This window comes from Pipistrellus kuhlii, unplaced genomic scaffold (genome assembly GCF_014108245.1).
Source record: "Pipistrellus kuhlii isolate mPipKuh1 unplaced genomic scaffold, mPipKuh1.p scaffold_m20_p_5, whole genome shotgun sequence".
Taxonomy (NCBI): domain Eukaryota; kingdom Metazoa; phylum Chordata; class Mammalia; order Chiroptera; family Vespertilionidae; genus Pipistrellus; species Pipistrellus kuhlii.
The window spans coordinates 76,664,544-76,686,385 of record NW_023425551.1 but is presented as its reverse complement, the minus strand read 5'-3'; the positions used below and the strand labels follow the sequence as shown (position 1 = coordinate 76,686,385).

The window sequence follows — 21,842 nt, the reverse complement described above, 5'->3', positions numbered from 1 at the left end:
GAGGAGAAACAAACATTGGGAAACGGGAACTACAGTCCCTCCTGGGATGACTTTAGGAAGTTTCAAAATAAGACACCTGAGATCAACCCTTTGGAAAGGGACGTAACCTTGAAGATTATGTAAAAAGAGAGACTTTTAGGAAAGTGTGACATCCTGTCTAGGAGTGGTGAATTTAACCTAAAAATCTGGTATTGGGTTCCGACTATGAGTAAAACAACTTAGGCTCCTCAATTGCATTTCACCCATGGAGCGGAAAGAATATTAAAAGAGAAGGGCTTCCTGAACAGGTTTCGGGGTCTGAGGCACAGCGTGGGGATTATGACTAATAATCCTGTGCCATAGACTTGAATGCTGTCATGAGGGCAGATCTTAAATGTTCTTACCATAACATAACTTTGTGATGAGATGGAGAGCCATAGTTACTACTATGGTGATAATCATTTTGCAACTTATAACCATTTCAGATCAACATGTCGTACACCTTCAATGTATACAATGTTACATGTCAGTTACAGCTCAGTGATAAAGTTTGGGGGAGAAGGGGAGGGCTTGGTTTGAAAAGGATTCATGCAACAGGAGTCTGAGAGAAAAATGAGGCCATGTGCTTCCAACAGTGATCCTGGGAAAGGGTTTACTAATCAGTGGACTTGAAAAGGGGTTATTTAGCAGCTAGCTTTCATTTTAATCGTAAAGATTGTTATATCGGGGGATGATTAGGACACTGAAATCATCCAGGTGATTTCAGGGTCAGAAAGCACCCTCGTTAAGTAGTAGCTTCCATGAAGGTTCCCTGTGGGAGGGGAGTATCAGCCCCATGGGGACTTTCTAACATACATGAGTAAAATGGCATTCTGGTTTACACAGTGTTCTCAGGTGGCGCTGTCCTTAGGGTGATCAAACTGAAACTATCTGGACGTCCTATATTATAAAAGCTTAGGTGGTGTTTCCGTGATTATGTCACAAGATGGCTGCCTCCACATTGCCACAAGATGGCTGCCCCCATGTCACCACAAGATGGCTGCTACAAAATGGCCACCACAAGATGGTCAGCAAGGGAGGGCAGTTGTGGGAGATCAGGCCAGCAGGGGAGGGCAGTTGGGAGTGAGATCAGGCCAGCAGGGGAGGACAGTTGGGGGTGACCAGGCAGGCAGACAGGCAGGTGAGCAGTTAGGAGCCAGCAGTTCTGGATAGTGAGAGGGATATCCGACTGCTGGTTTAGGCCGGATCCCACAGGAGGTCCCAGATTGGAGAGGGTACAGGCTAGGCTGAGGGATATCCCCTCCCGTGCATGAATTTCATGCACCAGGCTTCTAGTACAGAAATAAAAGGGTCTAGTATGGGGGGGGGGGGGGGGAGAAAGAAAGAAGGAAGGAAGAAGGAAGGAAGGAAGGAAGGAAGGAAGGAAGGAAGGAAGGAAGGAAGGAAGGAAGGAAGAAGAGAAGAAGAAGAAAGAAGAAGAAAGAAAAGAAAGAAGAAAGAAAGAAAGAAAGAAAGAAGAAAGAAAGAAGAAAGAAAGAAGAAAGAAAAGAAGAAAGAAAGAAAGAAAGAAAAAAGAAAAAGAGAGGGGGGTTGGGGGGGACTAAGGGCCAGGCTTTGAAATATAGCTATGACACTGAGGTGGTGCTGGGTCAGTCATTAGTAGGCTTCCCAGATGTCACCCACTCCGAGTCCCACATCCATCTAACCCCCGAAACATGGGGCTGAGGAAAGAGCTCAGACCTTAACACCGCCTGGGGCTCTGCACCACTAGCCATCGACCCGAACAGGGCCACTTAATCTCGCTGATCCTCATAGATTTATGTAGCTTTCAAAATGGGAGTAACAGAGCTATTCCGTCTATCACACCAGCTTGTGCTGAGGCTCAGATCCTAAATCTAAAACAAACAGCTCTACGAATAAAGGGTTTCAATGCGATCATCATTACGTACCCTGCAGCCTGCGTACATAACTAATATACCGAGGCACGTTACCACGATTATCTGATAACTGAAGGCAAGATGAAAAACCACCAACCCACTAAACAGAACACAGGAAATCCTACCTCTCAGCCACGGGCTTGGCAATGTTTTCAAAAATGGTTTCTTGGTTTGTATCTTGATCAAAAATCCTTTGAAATCTGCAAATGTGAAAACAGTAATTATTTTAAAGCTGGGCCGTCACACACTATTGGATTAATCTTTTTTTTCCTTTTTCTTTTTTTTCCTGACAGCTCTGTAAATGAGCCCATATTTACATCCTTTGGCTTACCTACCCAGCACAATGTTGGCCCTGTAGTCCCAGCCACACTGCGCTGTTGTCTCCCTGGACACAAATGGTGGGTACACAGTATTGCTTTGACAGGGTCTGCACAATAAGTCCCTCTGAAACCCCGCAGCGGCTTTGAACCAAATAACAAACTGTGTGTTTTTAGCTCTCAAGAGGGACAGTGTCTGCAACTGGCATCAAATGCACATCGCGATAAGTGCATGAAATGGAAACCCAAGACCAGGATGTAAACAGCCAGAGAACTTCTGATGTCTGACCTGTAAGGGAAGGAGGCAGCTGTGAAATGTAGGATGATTGAACTTGGTTTTAAAATGCTGTACTGAAGTGTACTTTGCATTCATTAGGTACTACATCCTAATTTTATTTCCAGGGAACTTTATTTCACTTTGTTGGTCATGAGTCAAAAGTCAAAAAGTGAATGAAGACAGACTGTCCTGCACAGAGACTTCCGTATGAGATTGGCAGGGCCGGGCATGGGGAGGTGGGACCGAGTCAAGTTCACACTTTGTGCATTGCCACTTACTTGGCTTAGTGCAGGGTCACACCCACTGAGGAATGCCCAGGGCAGGAAACACACAACCTATTCTTCTACAGTGTGCTGAGTTGCCACCAGCAAGAGAGAAGGAAGGTAATATATAAGGTAAAATGTTAACAATTGGTGGATCTCCCACATAGAATACAGGAAGAGTTAGTTGCATTATTTTTCAACCTCTTCAGCACATTGAAAAGTTTTCAAAATAAAAACTGTGGGGGTCAGAGGGATGCTTTAAACTTTAAAGTTTAAAGCAACACCTTTAAAACAAACACATCGAGGGCATCCTACACAGCTTTCAGAGTGACTTGGGAACCTTCGGTCTATGTCTCTACCTAACCCAGTGGTAGGCAAACTGCAGCTCGCGAGCTACATGTGGCTCTGTGGCCCCTTGAGTGTGGCTCTTCTATAAAATACCCCGGCCTGGGCCAGTCTATTTTGAAGAAAGAAGTGGCGTTAGAAGAAGTTTAAGTTTAAAAAACTTGGCTTTCAAAAGAAATTTCAATGGTTGTACTGTTGATATTTGGTTCTGTTGACTAATGAGTTTGCCGACCACTGGCCTAACACAGGTGAATTGGGCACATCTTTGATTAATGTAGAGACCGCATGAAATGTAGGACTGTTGTCACTACTGAGCAGTTCAGAAGAATATTTGGAGTTGGGTTGAAAATATAAAATAAAATGGAACTCATTGTCTTCAATCCAAATTAATTTCAAAACATCCCTATAGCTCCGGGGTAGGGTGGGGAATGTCCAGCCTGCGGGCCATATAAGACCCAAGAAATCATTTGTAAGTTGAGAATTTTACACGGTCCGTGAGTCATACTATAAATATCTGTGACAAATACACTCGCCATTCCAAAATTAAATTTAAAAAGAAGAGAAAATGGACATGGAGACACAAACTACAGCAAAAACAAGGTGTTCAATGTCAGTCTTACAAGAGTGGGTGTCTGCTGGGCAGGCACGCCCCAAGTGGTTATAACCAGTATTTTATTCCCTGGTGTGCAGATCCCTCCCTGGTTCCTCATTGGCTGAGTCCTGTGGGGTGTACAATCTTCCCAGAATGGTCACTAAGTTTCATTATTTCCTTAGTGGGTATTCTTTCCTTCCCAGTTTTAAGTTCCCTTGTCCCTTGGCCCCTCCCCGGCATCCTGTTTGCCTGGGGACTCTCCAGGTGCATGAACTTGGTCACATCAGCAGGCCATTATGCAAGCAAACTACCAGAAATTTTCCATTCATGGTTAAATGCCTTGCCTCGAAAATGGACCTCCACTGACTTTATTTCTAACGATAGCCAAATGGTCCTTGGCAGAAAGAAGGCTCCCCACCCTGGAATAGCTTATGAACTGCCCATTTGAAGAAGTTAACAATGAAACTGTATACAAAGAGAGACTGCAGGGCACTCTGGCTGCTATGTCATTCAGCAGGCAAGATTATGTTCTAGACAACAACATTAACATGGGTGCACCAGGGCCCAGATACAAACACAGGGGACATGGCCTCTCTGTGCTGTTCAGGGCCCTGCTGGCTGTGACAATTGAACACAGACCAAGTGGTGCTTGTGAGGTTGATGATGACTGACTAAGTCAACAGCCCCACTGCCTTAAGTAACATGAATGACAACTACCACCAGTTAACCAAAGAGATGGCCAGGCTTTCAATAAACCATACAATAGCATTCAACATCAAATCATCATCCCAAAATATTTTATCTTATATCATTAGAGCTGCATAGTAATCTGAAAAGGCATTGTGATCATCTGTTCTCTGAAAATCTTTGAAGAGCAAAAAAGTTTACCAACTTGAGTGTAACCTTTTACACCGGAAGAGGCTGCTTTATCCTGGGACTTAAGGCCACTGACTCATGGCCCTGGAGCAAACCAGTAACTCACCTTGAGACATGACTGGGTTTCCTGGTTCCTAGGAGGCCCTTTCCTCCATGAGGAGGTTGTGGAGGCTTTACTGACCTCTCCCCACCCAGAAACGGCTCATCCTCGCCTTCCCAGACCAGGAAATGACAACTCCATCCTTCTAGCAGTTCAGCCCAAACCCTTAGGGCATCTTGGTTCCTCTCTTTCCACTGCACTCTATACCCAGCCCATCAGCCAACGCATCATTTCTGACCTTTAAAATACTTGCAGAATCCAACCATTTCTCAACATTTCCACTTGCTACTACCCCGGCCCAAACTACCAAAATGTCTTGCCTGGTCTCCTTGACTCCCTTACATTTATTGGCTACATGTTAGCCAAAATGATCCTGCTCAAACTTAAGTGGGATGATTTCATTCTTCTGATCAAAACCCTCCATTGCCTCCCATGGCACTTTGGGAAAGAGCTTCACATGATCTGGCCACTCTACTGCCCCTTTAACCTTCTTCCTACCCCACTCCCACCCCCACCCCAGCTTACTCTCCTCAAGCCACACAGATGCCTTCTCTTCAAACAAGCCAGGCATTCCTCGCTCTCAGGGACTTTGCTCTCACTATATTCTTGGCCTGGACTTCCCATTCCTCAGCTATCTGAATATCTGGCTTCCTTGCCTCCTGCAAGTTCTTGTTCAAATGTCGCCCTCTTGTCCACCTCCCCTGAGAGGCCTGTGAAAGGCTGCCACCTTCCCTCCCCTTTGCTGCCCTTCTCCAGCACTCCTCTGTCCCCTTCGCTGTCTTAATTAGCCCCATGGCCCTTAACACTTTCTGACGCACAGGGGACTTATTGATCTGCTTGCCCATCTCCTCCCACTAAAAGGTAAGCACCATCAGAGCAGGGGCTGTGCCGCCCTCCCTGCTGTGTTCCTAGCCATGAAAACAGCTTACAGTGAACGATCAATAAATGATTATGGGTCAAGTGGATTTTCTCGGGAGAAAACAGCCTTTAAATGCTTATAAAGGCCGAGACCGGTTTGGCTCAATAGATAGAGCATCGGCTTGGGGACTGAAGGGTCCCGGGTTCGATTCCGGTCAAGGGCATGTACCTTGGTTGCGGGCATATCCCCAGTAGGGGGTGTGCAAGAGGCAGCTGATCAATGACTCTCTCTCACGGATGTTTCTAACTCTCTATCTCTCTCCCTTCCTCTCTGTACAAAATCAATAAAGAGGACCGCCCACTGTGTGAGCACATGCTAGCAGTCCTGCTTGTACTTACTGGGAAAAGAGACACAAGACGATGGGTGAGGTGGGAGGAGAGATCCATGCATGATGACAAAGGGCAAAGTTCTCAGAGAACTTTATGAGACAAACAGATGAGAGTAAATAAATATGAGAACCATAAAAAATAAAGCATCCAGGATGGTTTTATCCAAAGGGCCAGGGCAGGGATAGCCTCGAAAGAAAGACCATGTAAAACAGTCCAGAGAAAACAGCAAGGGAGCAGCTGGGATGCCTTCCCCAGAACCCAGCAATCCGCCACCTCAGTACAAGCCCCAGATCAAATATGGGGTTAACTTGGGCTCAAACTTCTCCAAAAATCAAAAGTGGGGGCTAAAGGAAATCACATAATATGCAACTGGAGAATAAAGATGTTGTGAACTAGCCATAATCCCAACATTCCAGGCCTCGCTGTTGGGGAGTGTTTGGACTAAAGGCACGGGTGACAGTTCAAGGTCATTTTCACCTGAACTGCACAGCTCAGCACTGTCCGAGAGAAATGTAACACATCCATAATGTGAGCATATGTGTTATTTAAACATCTTAGTGGCCACATTTTTTTTAAAGTAAAAAAAAAAAAACAGGTGAAATTGGTTTTAACATATCTTAACACAATATATTAAACACTTTATCATTTTAATATGGAATCTATATGAAACTATTCAAGAGCTATTTTACATTGTATTTTTTTGTACTAAGCTTTCAAAAAATCTTTTATGCACTTTCTACTTACTGGCCTCAGTTTGGACTAGCTAGATTTCAAGTGCTTATGAGCTATCTATGGCGAGTGGCTGCTGCACTGCCCAGTAGAGCTATAAGCAGTTTCATGTGTGGGCTGAGATCTGTATATCATTTACATTTTAAAGAAGGTTCACATATTCGGGACATAATTAAAAAAAAAAATCTTCTTATTTTTAATAACATTTATTCATGCAATGAACTTCCTATAAGTGCTAAATCCTAGAGAGCCAAGTAGGAAAAGGATAACACGGATGTGGCAAAGACAGGCTGGGACTGCCGAAGCTGGTTTGGCTCAGTGGATAGAGTGTCGGTCTGCGGACTGAAAGGTCCCAGGTTCATTTCTGGTCAAGGGCATGTATGTTGGTTGTGGGCACATCCCCAGTAGGGGGTGTGCAAGAGGCAGTTGGTCGATGTTTCTCTCTCATCGATATTTCTAGCTCTCTATCCCTCTCCCTTCCTCTCTGTAAAAAATCAATAAAATAAATTAAAAAAAAGAAAGGCTGGGACTTTGGGGTACCATGGTGGATACAGAACTACACCCTCCTTTCAACTTTGGGCACAGCAGTAAAAAGACAAGTTAGATTCTATCTTCCTGATGACAGAGAACTGCACTGCCTTCTCCCCAGCGCACGGTGCTAAGGATTTCACGGTGGATATGAACGCAGTACGTGTTTGTTCTGTAGCAAAACAGATATAAAGAAGGAGAAAGATAAACTTACTTAAATCTGTAGCTTTCTCGCTTATTATTCACAAATCCATCTGCCAAATCACGAGGCAAGATAATTTCCAAGCTTGGTGCTACTTTTTCGTCTTCATCTATGGAATAAATCTGCCAACATGAAGACAGCAAATGCATATAAAATGGTAAATTTCAGGCCTGAACCATGACCATATTATTATGCTATGCACTGTAACCTTATAAAAAATACACTTTTAAGATAAAAAATCAAAACATAGTACAATTTGGATAATTTTCCTCTTTGAACTGTGCGCAGCTTCAAACAAATGTATGAAATTGAACAGGAGGTAAAACCTAAATCAATGCTCTGTCAAAGCTCAGATCCTCTTTGACTAATCTAATATTCAAATGTGAACATTTGAGTACCTCTGTTGTTGAGAAACCAATAACCCCAAAAACAACATTTTATCTAAAGATTGCTTTAGAATTATGGACCAGAAATTAGCACTTTATTACAAGCAACAGCATCTCTGAGCATTTACAAAATGCTAGACAAGAACAACAAAGGACTAGGTCTGAGACTTCTCAGAGAGCTCAAAAGAACGCTCTCCTTCAAGTTGTGTTCAAAGAAGCCCAAGCTTTCAAGACACACATTCAGGCATTTCATAAAAGATACGTGGTTTCAAAAGACATGGATATTTCATGTCTTTGATGTCATTTTCAAGGCTGTACTTCCAGCTCAGCCACTAATTAGCAAATGGCCTGGGAAAAAATCACTTCCCCACTCTAAGCTGATATGGAATGAAGGGTCTTAATCAACCCCCTTTCAACTTAATAGTCTCTGTATTCTTGGTTACCTACTCCTTTATGTATTGGCCAGAAAATATCAAAGGTCAAGCTTATAAAAAGGTCATGTGGAATAAAGAAACGCCTATGATTTTGTGTCCAAAGACCTGGCCCAACACTAATCTCAGGTTACCAGATGTGTGACCAGCCACCACGTGGCTGTATGAGAATCCTGGTTCCTTAGACCTAAGATGAGGAAAGCAGATTTGCCTCCCTTACAAGGTTGCTGCAGGGATCAAATGACATCACGGAAAGGAAGCATTTTGTAATGCACCATAAAAAATGTTAGTCTTTAGATTTAGAGGTTTTTAAGAAAGGCTTCTTGTCTTTTACCAGGAAATAAAATTATTCCTAACAGGCAATACTTCCTGTTTAAGACCCATTAGATGCTTGGTTATGGGGGAAAGTCCTATTCCTAAGCAAATAAAAGCCCACCTAAACCTCCAGGAAACCTGACTAATTTTCCTGAGCAGACTTCTAGTGAACATTCTCATTAAAAATGTGAAGAATCTAGGTAAAATGACATTATTTGTAGAAAATAATGGCATCAAGTCCACGGCTTTCTGGCTAGGTTTTCTCAAGAGACATTTAAAAATTATATTGTGTAGGTCACTACATTAAAAAATAATAATAATAATGCCCAGACAGGTGAGGGATTATAAGGGATTATAAGACGTGAAACATACAGGAGTGAGGGCTGCCATGCATTAAGACAAACAAACAAAACAAAGCAACAACGATAAAAACCCTCTAGCATTCAGCATTCAGAAGATAAGAAGGAACAGCTACTAGCATAGGATAGTGACCCACTACCATCATTAAGTCATTCCTTGGAGCATTATGAAAATCCCCATAGACCCAGAAAACATGTTTTGTCCAATAGATTGATTTTTGATCCTTAGTCACAAAAGGATTTGAGATAGAGTAGTTCTTTAAGAATAGCAGATAATTAGATCTAATGAAAAGATAGAATATCAAAATATTTCAAAATACACAAAGCAGTCTACAAATGAAAAGGCACTGCCATCATCAGAGGTTCATCTTAGGTATTTTTTGATTTATTAGCCTATAAATTACAGTAGTGCTTTAAGAAATGAGATTAATGAAGCAGTGGAACCATAAAATGAAGAGGGGGAAAAATAACAAAACACTTTGAGTCACTCTTGGTTTAAAGCTACAAGCAGTATTTTCAGTTTGAGAAACAACCATGTAATCTTTTGGGGGCAAAAAAGATAGGATGCAAACAGTGGGATTTCTAAGGGAGAGCAGGGATACACTAACTCAAAATTTGTTCATCTGTGCTCTCTCGGTTTTGTATATTGGCATAATGTTGCATCTCGGTAAGAAACCTGACTTTATGAAAATACGGTATGACACCTCAAAACACTTCTTGAAGTACCAATACACAGCATCCCACAAAAGAAATGCAAAAGAAGGCACATTAAGATACCCAAACATTGCACTTTAAAAAACGAGGAAGTTCAATATTAAATCCAAGATTCTCCATCAACCCATCCACAATTCTGCCTCTGTCCTCTCACATCACCATATCTAAGCACCTGCTTCTGACTGCAAAGTCTATGAGGACAAGTTCAGCATTTTTACTAAAAACCTACGGGGAGAGGGGGAGGCTGGCATTATATACACTTTTTACATATGATGCACTTTTTACAACCTTCTGGTAAAGGAATGTAAAAAGAAAGAAATTTGGAAGAAACTCATATCAACTTTCTATACTGCCTTATTGTTTTTTAAAAAGCCAATCTTTCCTTTGGAGTATTCTCATGCATCTTTTCAAGGCATTTCACCAGTAAAAAAAAGAGTGATGACAAAGCCACTCTATCCTCCTTGTTTGAGGAGAACACATAAATGCACAAAGTACACACGGTAAATGCGAAGCTATGAGATGCCGTAATGTTACATTTATACATGTGCCCTGTGTAGAAATATAGATATGGGCCAGAGATAAAACGTTAGTAATATACCCATTCCAGGCACTGATTAATAAGACTAAGGTTGCCCTGGCCTAATCCCCGCTTTGTGAGGCAAAAAGGTTTTGCCTGAAGAGCCAAGAGCTTTGGAATGATAATAATTTTAAAAATCCTACGTTAAAATCAGGGCTCTGCCACTCGAGAGGTGGGTAGCTGGGGCACATTACTCATCCTGAGACTCAGTTTCCTCATCTGTAAAATGAGGAAAATGGCATTAACTTCGCAGGGTTTTCATGAGAACCAGAGATAAGGCAGACAAAGCACATCAGTAAGAATGGCTATGCCCCTTTCCAAGGAGAGAAGACCAAACATTTAAGAAGCATTCAAAGTTTCTCTACTCAGAGCAAGAGCAATGTTTTAACTTTCTCTGTACCCAACACTAGAGGAAGCACGTAGGAAGTGCTCAGCTCATGTTTTCTGAACACCAGTGAAGATTATATGAGCATTCTTTGTGTCAGGAGGCATAAATATCTATTTACACATGCACTAAGCTCATGTTTCTGCTGCAGAATGAAAATACAGTCAACAAATTCTAAGGGCCTACTGTGTGCAGAGCCTCTGTGTATATCTCTATTTGAATCTATTATCTGCAACATCTCAGCCATGTATGGACACCTATCTCCTGCATGCCTTGCCTGAGGGCGGGACACAAGTTTTAGTACATGTGTGTGTATGCAGAGATGCGTGACTATGTCCTAGGAAGGGGCAATAATGCCTAGTTGAGGTGCAGCCCACGTGAATTTACAAACACACATCAGAGTATGCATTTGCCCCCGGGTGAACAGGTGTGCCGGGTGTATGTATGTGCTCTATGGAGCCTGTGTCTGTGCTCACAGGGCTGTGCTGGGTGGGAGTGCCCTGGTGTCTGTCTGTCCCAGTCCTGCCAGCCAGGCTCCTCAGACAGAGCATGCAGGATTCCCTCAGACACCCTGAGCCCTATGCCAGCCCCTCCCCCTGGCCCAGGTCCCATGCATGCCGCCTCTCCCCTGGCCAGGGAGGCCCGCAGTGGCCGGCATCCTCGCTGCTCCGACCCGTACCCCTTGCGGCTGCTTCCGGACAGTGGGCTTCACCCTGGCGAAAATCTGGATCGTCTGCTTCACCATCTCCTCCTCTGGCCCTGGACTGACTCTTGACCTCAGGCCCAGGCTCTCCAAACTTCTGATTCCCACCGCCTCCAGCGAGCCGCAGCCTTAGCAACAGTAACTAGGGACACTACCCAAGGAGCAATGCGCCAACCGGGACCGCCTCTCCTCGCTAATTGGTTGCTAACGGAGTGCCCCGCCCCCACCCCCCAGGGAAACACTGAGGGGCGGGGTTGAGGAGAGCTGAGCTGAGCGGAGAGTGCTCCGCATGTGAAGGGGGGGCTGGGCTACAAGTTTAGCTCCAGATGGAGAGTGGTTAATGGGGTGACAACCAACATGCCTTCCCTGTCCCTTAATCCATTCTTCCCTTCTTTAGCACTGAGGCCATTCTGTTTTTTATTATTCATTCATGGAATAAATGGCACTTGATCTGTGACAGCAATGTGTTGGCTGGGGATCCTGAGCTGCGCAGAACTGCCTCTGCCCTCTGGCAGATTAGATCTGATGAGGGATGCAGATTTCCATTAGGAAATTAGAAAGGATGTCGGGGTAAGCAAGGGACTCCGTGAACGTACCTCATCGAGCTCTGTTTCAGAAGAAGGAAGACTGGAGAAAGGGGGACCGTTTCCCACGCAGTGGTCATATCAGGGAAGAATGGGCTCCTTTGCGCAGTGTTGGTGGGGATGTAAATTAATGCAGCCACTGTGAAAAAGAGCAGGGAAGTTCCTAAAAAAAACAACAACAAAAAACTGAAAATAGAATTGCAATCGCACTCACTCTTGGGTATATGTCCAAAGATGAAATCAGATGCCTAAGAGATACCAGTATCTGCACTCCCATATTTATTGCAACACTAGCCCAGATATAGTGTCCACTGATAGATGAGTGGGCAAAGAAAATGTGATATACATAATGACATATTTTTATATTATGCCTTATATCTACAACACAGTCATATATATATATATGGTTGCCAGATTTTTATGACCATCCCATCAGTACTTCATTGGGTCACCTTTTGCCTTCAGTACTGCAGTGATTTTTTTAAATGTATTTTATTGATTTTTTTTATAGAGAGGAAGGAAGAGGGATAGAGAGTTAGAAACATCAATGAGAGAAACACATCAATTAGCTGCCTCTTGCACACCTTCTACTGGGGATGTGACCACAGCCAAGGTACTTGCCCTTGACTGGAATCGAACCTGGGACCTTTCAGTTCGTAGGCCGATTCTCTATCCACTGAGCCAAACCGATTCTTCTTGGCATTGACTCCATGAGATGTTGAAAGGTGATGTGAGGAATCTGACACCATGCCTGAAGAATAGCCTGTCCAGTTCTGTGAGATGTGATGGTTGTGGAACCAGCTGCCTGATGGCTCTTTTAACTTCATCCCACAAATGCTCAATTGGATTGAGATCTGGTGATTTTGAGGCCACCTAAGCAAGGTAAAGTCTCCCTCATGTTCTTGAAACCACTCCTGCACAATACAAGCACCATGGCATGGCACATTTTCTTGTTGGAAGAAGCCATCTCCATTGGAATATGCCGTCAATGTGATAGGATGAACTTGATGAGCAATGATACTTAAGTATGTTGTGCTACTTAGACGTTGTTCCACATGAATTAAAGGGCCCAAATCATGCCAAGAAAACATGCCCCAAACCATAACACTGCCCCCACCAGCTTGAAGGGTTGTACTCATGAATGTGGGGTGCATGCTTTCATGCTGTTTCCATGAAATTCTCACTGCCATATGCATCATGCAACTGAAAACGTGATTCACTGGACCACATGACAGTTTTCCAATGCTCAACTGTCTGATTCTTGTGTTCCTGTGCGAATTGAAGAAGTTTTATTTTGGTAACTGCAGACAGCAAAGGTGTTCAAACAGGCCTTCGACTTCCATATTCCATAGGATGCAGTGTATGGCTAATTTGCCTACAAATCTCAGGTGGTCATAATAATCTGGCTACTCATTGTGTGTGTGTATATATATATATCATGTAGAGCTAGAACAGATGATATTGAGTGTACTACTGATAAGATGGTCCCAGTACTGCATATTAAATATAAGTGGAACTGATTTTCATATCCATGCAAGACAGAAATTGCGTTATTTGCATAAAAACTATCATGCTCACACTAAAATGACATCCCATGGACATTAGAAAATGTTAAATGTAGTTAAATGTGAGATGGAATATTATTCTGTCATAAAAAAGAAGAGCCTGCCATTTGGCACTAACATGAATGAAGTTGGAGGCTTTATGCTAAGTGAAGAAGGGATAGAAATAAAGACTGTATGATTTTACTTACATGTAGAATTTGAAAGAGTGGAACTCATAGAAACAGACAGTAGAATGGTGGTTGTCAGGGAATGAGTGGGGGAAATGGGGAGCTATTGCTCAAATGGCACAAGCTTTCAGTTATTATAGAAGAGGAATAAGTGCTGGGGATCTAATTTACAACATGGTGATGATAGTTGACAATATTGTATTACATAGTTGGAAGTTGCTAAACGACTGAATCTTAAATGTTCTCATCACACAGAGAAAGTTAATTATGTGAGGTGATGGAGGTGTTAACTAACCTAGTTGTGATCATCATTTTGCAATATACATGTGTATCAAATTATCACTTTGTACATCTTAAACTTATATGTCAGTTATATCTCAATAAAGCTGGGATAAATAAATAAAAGGATGAGCACCTCAAAAGACACTGCTAACACATGAAGAGATAGTCAGCATCATTATCCACCAGGGAAATACACATTAAAACCACACTGAGATATCACATACACTATCAGGATTAAAAAAAAAAAAAATAGCAACAAAACCAGAGCTGACATGGATACAGAGAAACTGAGCCATTCACACTTTACCGGTGGTGTAAAATGTGTCATGAATGATATGGGTACTCTAAAAAAACAGTTTTGTTGTTTTATACAACACTAGAGATGCACGTACAATAAGATCCAGCAATTATGTTCATGGGTGTTTATATCACAGAAACGAAAATTTTTGTTCACACAAAAACCTGTGCATGAGTGTTCATAGCAGCTTCATTCATAATAGCTCCAAACTAGACAGAATCCAGATGTCCTTCAACCAAAGAATACTTGAATAGGTGATGGAATACTATTCAGCAATAAAAATGAAGGGACTACTGATACATAGAGCAATGTAGGTGAATTCTCAGAGACTTATGCTGTATGATTCCATTTTTATAACATTCTTGAAATTACAAAATTATAGAGATGAAGAGCTCATTAGTAGTTGCCAAGGGGTAGGCAGGCAGGGAGGGGGTGAAGTAACTATGGCTATAAAAGGATCCTTGTGATGGACTATTGTGTATCTTGACTGTGATAGTGGTCATAGATATCTACTCATGTGATAGAATCACATAGGACACACACACACACACACACACACACACACACGCGCGTAGTGCATATAAAACTGGTGAAACGTGACTAAGGTTGAATGAGATGGATAAATGGCATCCATGTCCACTCCACTGACCTGTACTGTAGGTAGGCAAGATGCGACCATTGGGGGACCTTGCGGAAGTGGAGGTAAGATCTCTCTGTGTTATTTTCTAATACTGCATGTGAGTCTATAATTATTTCAAAAGAAAATATTTTTTTAAAAAGAAACTCTTAGAGAATGAAAAGACCAGCCACAAACTGGGAGAACACTTTGGCAAAACACCTATCTGATAAAGAGCTCGCATCCAGAATACCTAAAAACTCTTAAAACTCGATAATAAATAGGAGAGCAAACTACCTAAGTAATTTAAAAAAAAAAAAAAGTGAGCAAGGATTTGAACAGATAATTCCCATAATATAGATGGCAAATAAGCCTGGGAAAAGATATTTAATGTAATGAGCCATTAATTAAATGCAAATTAAAACCACAGTAAGACACTATAACACCCCTCTTAGAATAGCTACAAATAAGGAAAGAAAACTGGTAATATGGATGCCAGCATGTAGAACTCTCAGACAAGGCTGGGAGACAGCAAGAGGGACCAGTCACTTTGAAAAAGTTTCATAGTTTCTGACATGGAGAATCACACATATACTTACTATTAAACCCGCATCCCCACTCTTAGGTGTTTACCCAAGTTAAAAGAAATGTAAACAGGGACTATTGTGGTTTTATTCACAATTGCCCCAAACTGGAAATAAAGTAAATGCTCTTCAGTGGGTGAATGGATAAACAAACTGGTCTGTCCACACAATGAGAAGGAATGAACTGTTAATGCCTGTAACAACATAGTTGAATGTCAAATTTATCATGCTAAGTGAAATTTACACATAGTATAATCCATTTGTATGACATTCTAGAAAAGAAAAAACTATAGGGCAAGAAAACAGATCAGTAGTTACCAGGGGTTGGGGTATGGAGAGGTGTTGACTACAAATGGGCATGGCAGAGGATGTTTTGTGTTTTTGTTTTTGTGGTTTTATTTTGGGGGGGGGAGCCGATGGAGCTGTTTCATATTTTGATTGTAATTGTGGTTACATGACTAGATACATTTGTCAAAACTCAAAGAACTATTGATATACTGAAAGAGGGGAATTATACTGTATATACCCTGTTTTCCCGAAAATAAGACAGTGTCTTATATTAATTTTTTCTCCCAAAGTTGTGCTAGGTCTTATTTTTAGGGGATGTCTTATTTTCGGGGAAACACGGGTACATTGCACTATTATCAAAAGGGTAAAAAAGAGGATGGGGTATGAACAGGCATGGCATAGCAGGGACTGAGAGCAGGAGGGCCAGATGTTTGTGGGATAGACTTGGAGGCTTTTTCATTTGCTGCTGGGTGGTGAGGAAGGAAAGACTCAGGATTGCATAGCTGGGTCATGGCCATACCTTGGCTGCTGTGACTACTGCTGCAATGGACATGGGAGTGCAGGCGTCTCTCCTCCGTACTGATTCTGATTCCTTCAGAAGTGAGACAACATGAGTGTCTGTATTCACAGAATGGAATATAATTCCCATTAAAAATGGGGAATTCTGCAATTCAAGATGACACTGATGAAACTATAGGGCATTATGCTGAGTGAAAATAAGCCAGAAAACTCACAGATACATATGCTTGATGGGGAATGGAACCATGACATCCCAGTTTATAAGTCAATGCCCAACCACTAAATCTCACCAGCTGGGCCACAGAGGATCACTTTACACGCTGAATCCTGAGGTCCAGGGTGCAGGCTAGTGGCCTTTGCTGTCAGGAGTGCTGTGAAGTCAGGAAGACTCTATGGGTCCTGGATGTGGGAATGTTACACCTCCCACGTAAGCTCCAGGTCCCATGATCAAATGCATTGATACGAAAGCTTTATGGGTTCAGATCTTGCTTCTGTCACACCTAAGGGCATGACGTTGAACCATTAATGTATACTTTGTCTCAGTTGTCTCATCCAAGAAATGGGGATGGACGATAACAACAGCTACCTTAAGGAGCTGCCATGGAGATGATGTGGCGCAGGTATGGTGAAACGTTACTGTGGAGACTGGAGAACAGAAAATGCTTCAGAGCCAATGGGTTCAGACCTCTAGACCGGAATTGTTTCTATTGTGAACACCTCCTCAGGGGCAGAAACTATGGCGTGTATATGCTTGGAACATATCAGGGATGGCAAAATCAAGCATCTCCTTGGGCCAGTGTGGCTAGCAGGCAGGTATAGGACAATAGGGGTTTTCACTGTGACCTGGACACCATTTACTCCTAACTGAAAACATTCCCTTCCAAATGGTTAAAGCACAAGATTATCTCATGGAAAGCACATGTGTTCTCCCCCCATCTCCACCCCCTGACGTTCACAACCTCTGTTTCGGTTCCTGACATAAGTGACTTCAGGAATTCCCAGGCCCAATGCCTCTGACAGGTTTACCTAAATCTCACACAGGTGGCCCTGATGGGTGGAAGTAAGTTTGGAGATTAAATCTCCAACTCTTTTCCACCATGGGGTACATTCTTCATATCTACACCTTATCTACTTGCTTGCATGTGGGAATTAAGATGCCTTTGGATTATTCAAAAACACTTCTAGAGACCTGCCTTTTCTAAACAACATATAATTGCAGCAGGCAAATGAGGCCTCGGAGCTAAGAGGAATGAAGCTGTGCCTGAGATGAATTAGTCTCGGGGTCAGTTAACTGGTTTCTGTTTGTATATTTTTAAAGGAAAGTGGAAACTCCAGTGCTAGTGCTCAACTATCTTTTTAGCTGTTAGAACCACAGCTATCAAAGGCATCGTTTTTTGTTATTAAGTCTGACATGGGGCCAGTTACAATTTTACGGGCTGGTGATTTTGATATTATAAAATATATACATACAATTAACAAATTGCAGGAAGCTTCGCCTCCCCCTACTTGACCTGTGGCTTTGGAGCATTTATGATCATTTGTTCTAAAACCCTTTCAAAACCCAATCAGGTGAGTAGGTGTGTTTAGATGGGCATGGTGGGCCCTTAGGGACAGGATGGGAAACATTGGGTTTGGGGTCTTCTGCCACTTACCTACTCCGAGAAGCAGGCCCAGGAACCAGAATGTGGCTAACTCTTGGTAAATGACAACATGAGCAGGACAAACGTCAGCCGGTGTGAATTGTCCCTGCACATACATGAAAAATGTTCTCGCTCACAATAGGGTCTTGTGTTTGGGGATATGGCTAGGGAAGTGGTCGGCAGACTCGTTAGTCAACAGAGCCTGATATCAACAGTACAACGATTGAACTTTCTTTGGAGAGTCAGATTTTTTAAACTTAAACTTCTTCTAAGGCCACTTCTTCAATATAGACTCGCTCAGGCTGTGGTATTTTGTGGAAAAGCCACACTCAAGGGGCCAAAGAGCCGCATGTGGCTCGTGAGCCGCCACGGGGCTAGGGACTCAGGCATGGGTGCCAAATGTCCCCAGGTGAAAGGAATGAAAAGATGAAGAAGGAAGGTTAGATTTTCTGTGGTAGCTGCCTTTTGTCCAGATCCCTTTCTCGTCTGAGGCCCCGTCTACAAGTCTTCTGAGTGGTCAGTCCCCGAGGGAAACCCCTTGCACTTACTCCATTGTTTCTAAATCAGGCAGAGAACACACAGCGCTCTTTCTGGTGCTCATTAAATGCTAAATGATAACAGCATGCTGTCAGACTGCAGAGCCAGGGCACCGCGGAACCTGTGCTGTGTAATTTCAGTGAAGGGTTTTCCTTGGAGACTATGTTCAGCTAATTTAAAGCATAATTTCATTAACATAACCATCTCGGCACTCAGAGTAGAGGGGGATGCATAAAACTTTACTAGCACTTGGGTTTATGGGCTCTCAGCAGGGATGGCTGGGCTTGGTAAACTCGCCCTCCCTCCCCTTTCCTAGCAGACTCCCAACACCCTCCTGGGCTCTCTCTCCTTCGGTCCATCCCTCCTTGGCTGAGAGGCAGAGGCCCCCTTCCTCCAGCTCTGTCTGCCTCTCTTCCTGCAGCCCTCCTGGGGCTCCCCTGACAGCAACATCAAAGTCCTTCCCTCTGGAAGCTGGTGGCCAGCCATATGGAATTACAGCCCCGGGGATTACAGAGTGGAGCACCAGGCCCAAATGACAGTGCCATGGCTCCGAGGACAAGCTGGTGAGGCCTCCGGTTTTGAGTGGAAAATATGACTGCTGTGTATTTATAAACGGGCTCCTCATAAACAACCTGCGTGTCTCACCCACTTCCCAATGCAGTGAAGGGATGGGCAGCATAAAAAATAGCCTCTCCTCTAAGTGAATTGCCCCCCCCCGCCCCGCCTCCTCCTCCAGGGCTTACTTTCATGTGTATCCCTGCAGATTTCAGAATTACAAGAAGTGCTTCCTGACAGAAGCGTAGGTTATGACATAGAAGAACGTGGCTCACACAGCACGGAGTCCCCTTGTCCAGCGCATTATGGTTGCCAAGGAATCTGAGCTGAGAGCACTGCTCCTGTCCTGAATCTAGCCCTTTAGCTGAATATCCCTCCAGTTCTCCTCTTCCTCCTCCCCCATCCACTTCTCACTCCGGCTTTCGTCTTCCTCCCTCCCTCCGCAGAACCTGCTGAAACTGTGCACCTCCAGTGATGCTTTGTGTCTGCATGTCCTGGAAAAATATCCCGATGGAGCCACGTGCCTGGGCCTGAACTCGGTGTTGCCCTTTGCTTCCTCCTCTCTCTCAGAGAGCGAGGCCCAGTCTCCACATCCTGATGATCTTGCCTCCTTCATACATTTTGGTTCCTTCCCATCAATGTCCCCGCTTGCTATTCACTGTCTTAGTGGCTCCCCATCTCCTTGCCAGAGCTAGCGAAGACCCCCTCCCTGCTCTCCTTGCCTCTAGTCTTGTCCTTCCCGTTTATTCCATCATCTGTACCTTCTTCCAGGTTATCCATGGAAGTCACTTGTTTGAAAACCCCCAGTCCTTCCCTGTTACAACCAGAATTGAGTCCATAGAGCCTTCACAGCCTGATCCCCAATATCTTCACATCAATATCATAGCCCTTACCGTGCCCTTCCCCTTCTTCCCTGCCCCTGCACTCCAGGCACGGGTTTTCTGCAGCTCCCAAACAAACCGTGCTTTCGTATGTCTCCCTGCCTTATTCTTGTTGGTCCTTCTGTTTCCAGGGCTGCTTCCCACCTGATGTATCAGGAGAACTCAACCCACCATTCCAGATCCAGCTCCTATGTCACCTCTGCTGTGGACACCATCGCCCCCAGCTCCTCCTGGCAAAGTTAGTGACCCCTGTGCAACCTCATACTATTTGTTCCTCTCTCAAATTGTCCTGCCAGAGGCCTCTGTGTTTCTGTCCCCTCATCATGCCAGGGATTCCCTAAGGGCTTTGAGTTTTCCCATTTATCTCTCTGTATTCCCAGTGACTAACAAGGTCTTAGACTCATACCACAGATTTCTACGTTCTCCATGAATGAATGAATGCCCAACTCATTGCAAAAAATAAAAAAATCAATAAAATGAAAGCCCTGCAGTTTAACATTTTTATTTGTGATTCATATTTCCATAGAGAAAATTGCTTTCTCCTCCTCTCTCACCCAAGGGAACAAATATAACTTACAGACTGAGCAGATACTGACGGAGAGAAAAAGATAGAAAGGAACCCAGCATCCCCTTTTGGATTTCTGAACCCTCTTTCTTCAGGCACAAAAAGATGCTTACACATTTCCCAGGGTGATAAAGAGAGCGCATTAACATTTGTCTCAATGGAAGATGATAGAAACAGGGTGATAAGCATAGAAGCCCAGTAGCCCATTGTTAAGTTACGGTGTTTCATCTAGGGTGTCTGGGAGGCATTTCATGAATCTAGAAATGAACTTGTTTTTAATCTAAAAAGAATACACCATTGACAAATGACCAATTAAATGGTGATTCACCTTCTTTTGTTTCCGTGTTAAAAAGGTTTGCTCAGGTGACTGACACTGGCAGTCGTTGGCACTTCACTCAACTGTACTCTCTCTTCATCCAATGATTGTTATCCTCCCGAAGCACCAGAGAGATGTTTCCTGGCACACAGCCAGGTGCCCTTTCCTCTGCCTCTCTCCCCAGCCCTTGCTCATTGTTCAGGCCCCAGGTGAAATATCACTTTCCTGAGAAGCCGCTCTGATCCTCTCAAAGCACACACAGAGCTGGAGCTACTCGGGCTCTTAGCACCCTGCACACCTCACGTGTATGCTTACATCACTTTGTCATCATTAGCTACAACACTCTACTTACCACCAGATTCTCAGATGCTATGTATGTAATAAGGGCGTGATAAAAATGGATTTAAAGCAAGGTGATAAATTTGTTGAATTGATGAAATGAAGCCCCTGGGTGTGAGAAGCGTCATCATTGTCTTAGAATGCATTTCCCACACACAGACACATTTGAATGTAAGCAGTTTATCTGGGGAGGTGATATCTTAAGACAGAGAAGGAAGGAAAGCCAATGGCAGGTGCATCTATGGGGATTATCATGTGAGAAGCTAAGGCACGATCCCACTGAGGACCTACTAAATTGTATATAACACAATTTAGTCTTATTTCCCTGACCTGTGAGGGGTGGGGAAGCTGGAGTGTTTACCCAGCAGCTCTTGCTCCTCTTTATTTGGGGGATATTCCTGAGGGGTTAATAGTCCCTTCCAGCCTAGCTGGTGTGCCAATACCCTGACTTTCAGAGAGAGACACACAGATGTTCAATGGATAGGCATGTCCATCAGAGTTGCTATGGCATCTGAGGAGATGCAAATGGGTCACCAAGAATGTCTTCTACTGTAAGCATGATCATGGTTTCTTTCTAAATTTTATTTTTTTAAATTCTGAAACAATGTGTAAAATTGTAAGTCTTACATAATTATCTACTTCTAAGTAAGGGGATCTACCTCTAAATAATAGTCTAGTATCTTGTGCGGTCACAGGAAACCACGTGAGATCCATCTACTGTAGGAACACAAGAAGTCCAGTGTTTGCATAGATCCTTGGACCTCTTTTACCAACCAACCATCCTCTGACTCAGTATTACTCATCGGCTCGATTGAGGATTCCTGGTGCATGTCTGCATCGTAT

At 43.4% G+C, this 21,842-nt stretch overlaps 1 protein-coding gene across 1 annotated transcript in view; it reads right to left on the bottom strand.

The window, feature by feature from the left end:
* The window catches only part of KIF6 (kinesin family member 6), a 347,200-nt gene extending 335,822 nt beyond the window's left edge, over positions 1–11,378 (bottom strand). The window contains exons 1-3 of the mRNA XM_036415357.2: positions 11,240–11,378; positions 7,406–7,515; positions 2,042–2,116 (exon numbers count right to left, since the gene is read on the bottom strand). Coding sequence (XP_036271250.1) covers positions 2,042–2,116; positions 7,406–7,515; positions 11,240–11,305 — 251 coding nt within the window. The 5' untranslated portion in view covers positions 11,306–11,378. The remainder of the gene's footprint in view (positions 1–2,041; positions 2,117–7,405; positions 7,516–11,239) is intronic.
* Positions 11,379–21,842: the final 10,464 nt, after the last annotated feature.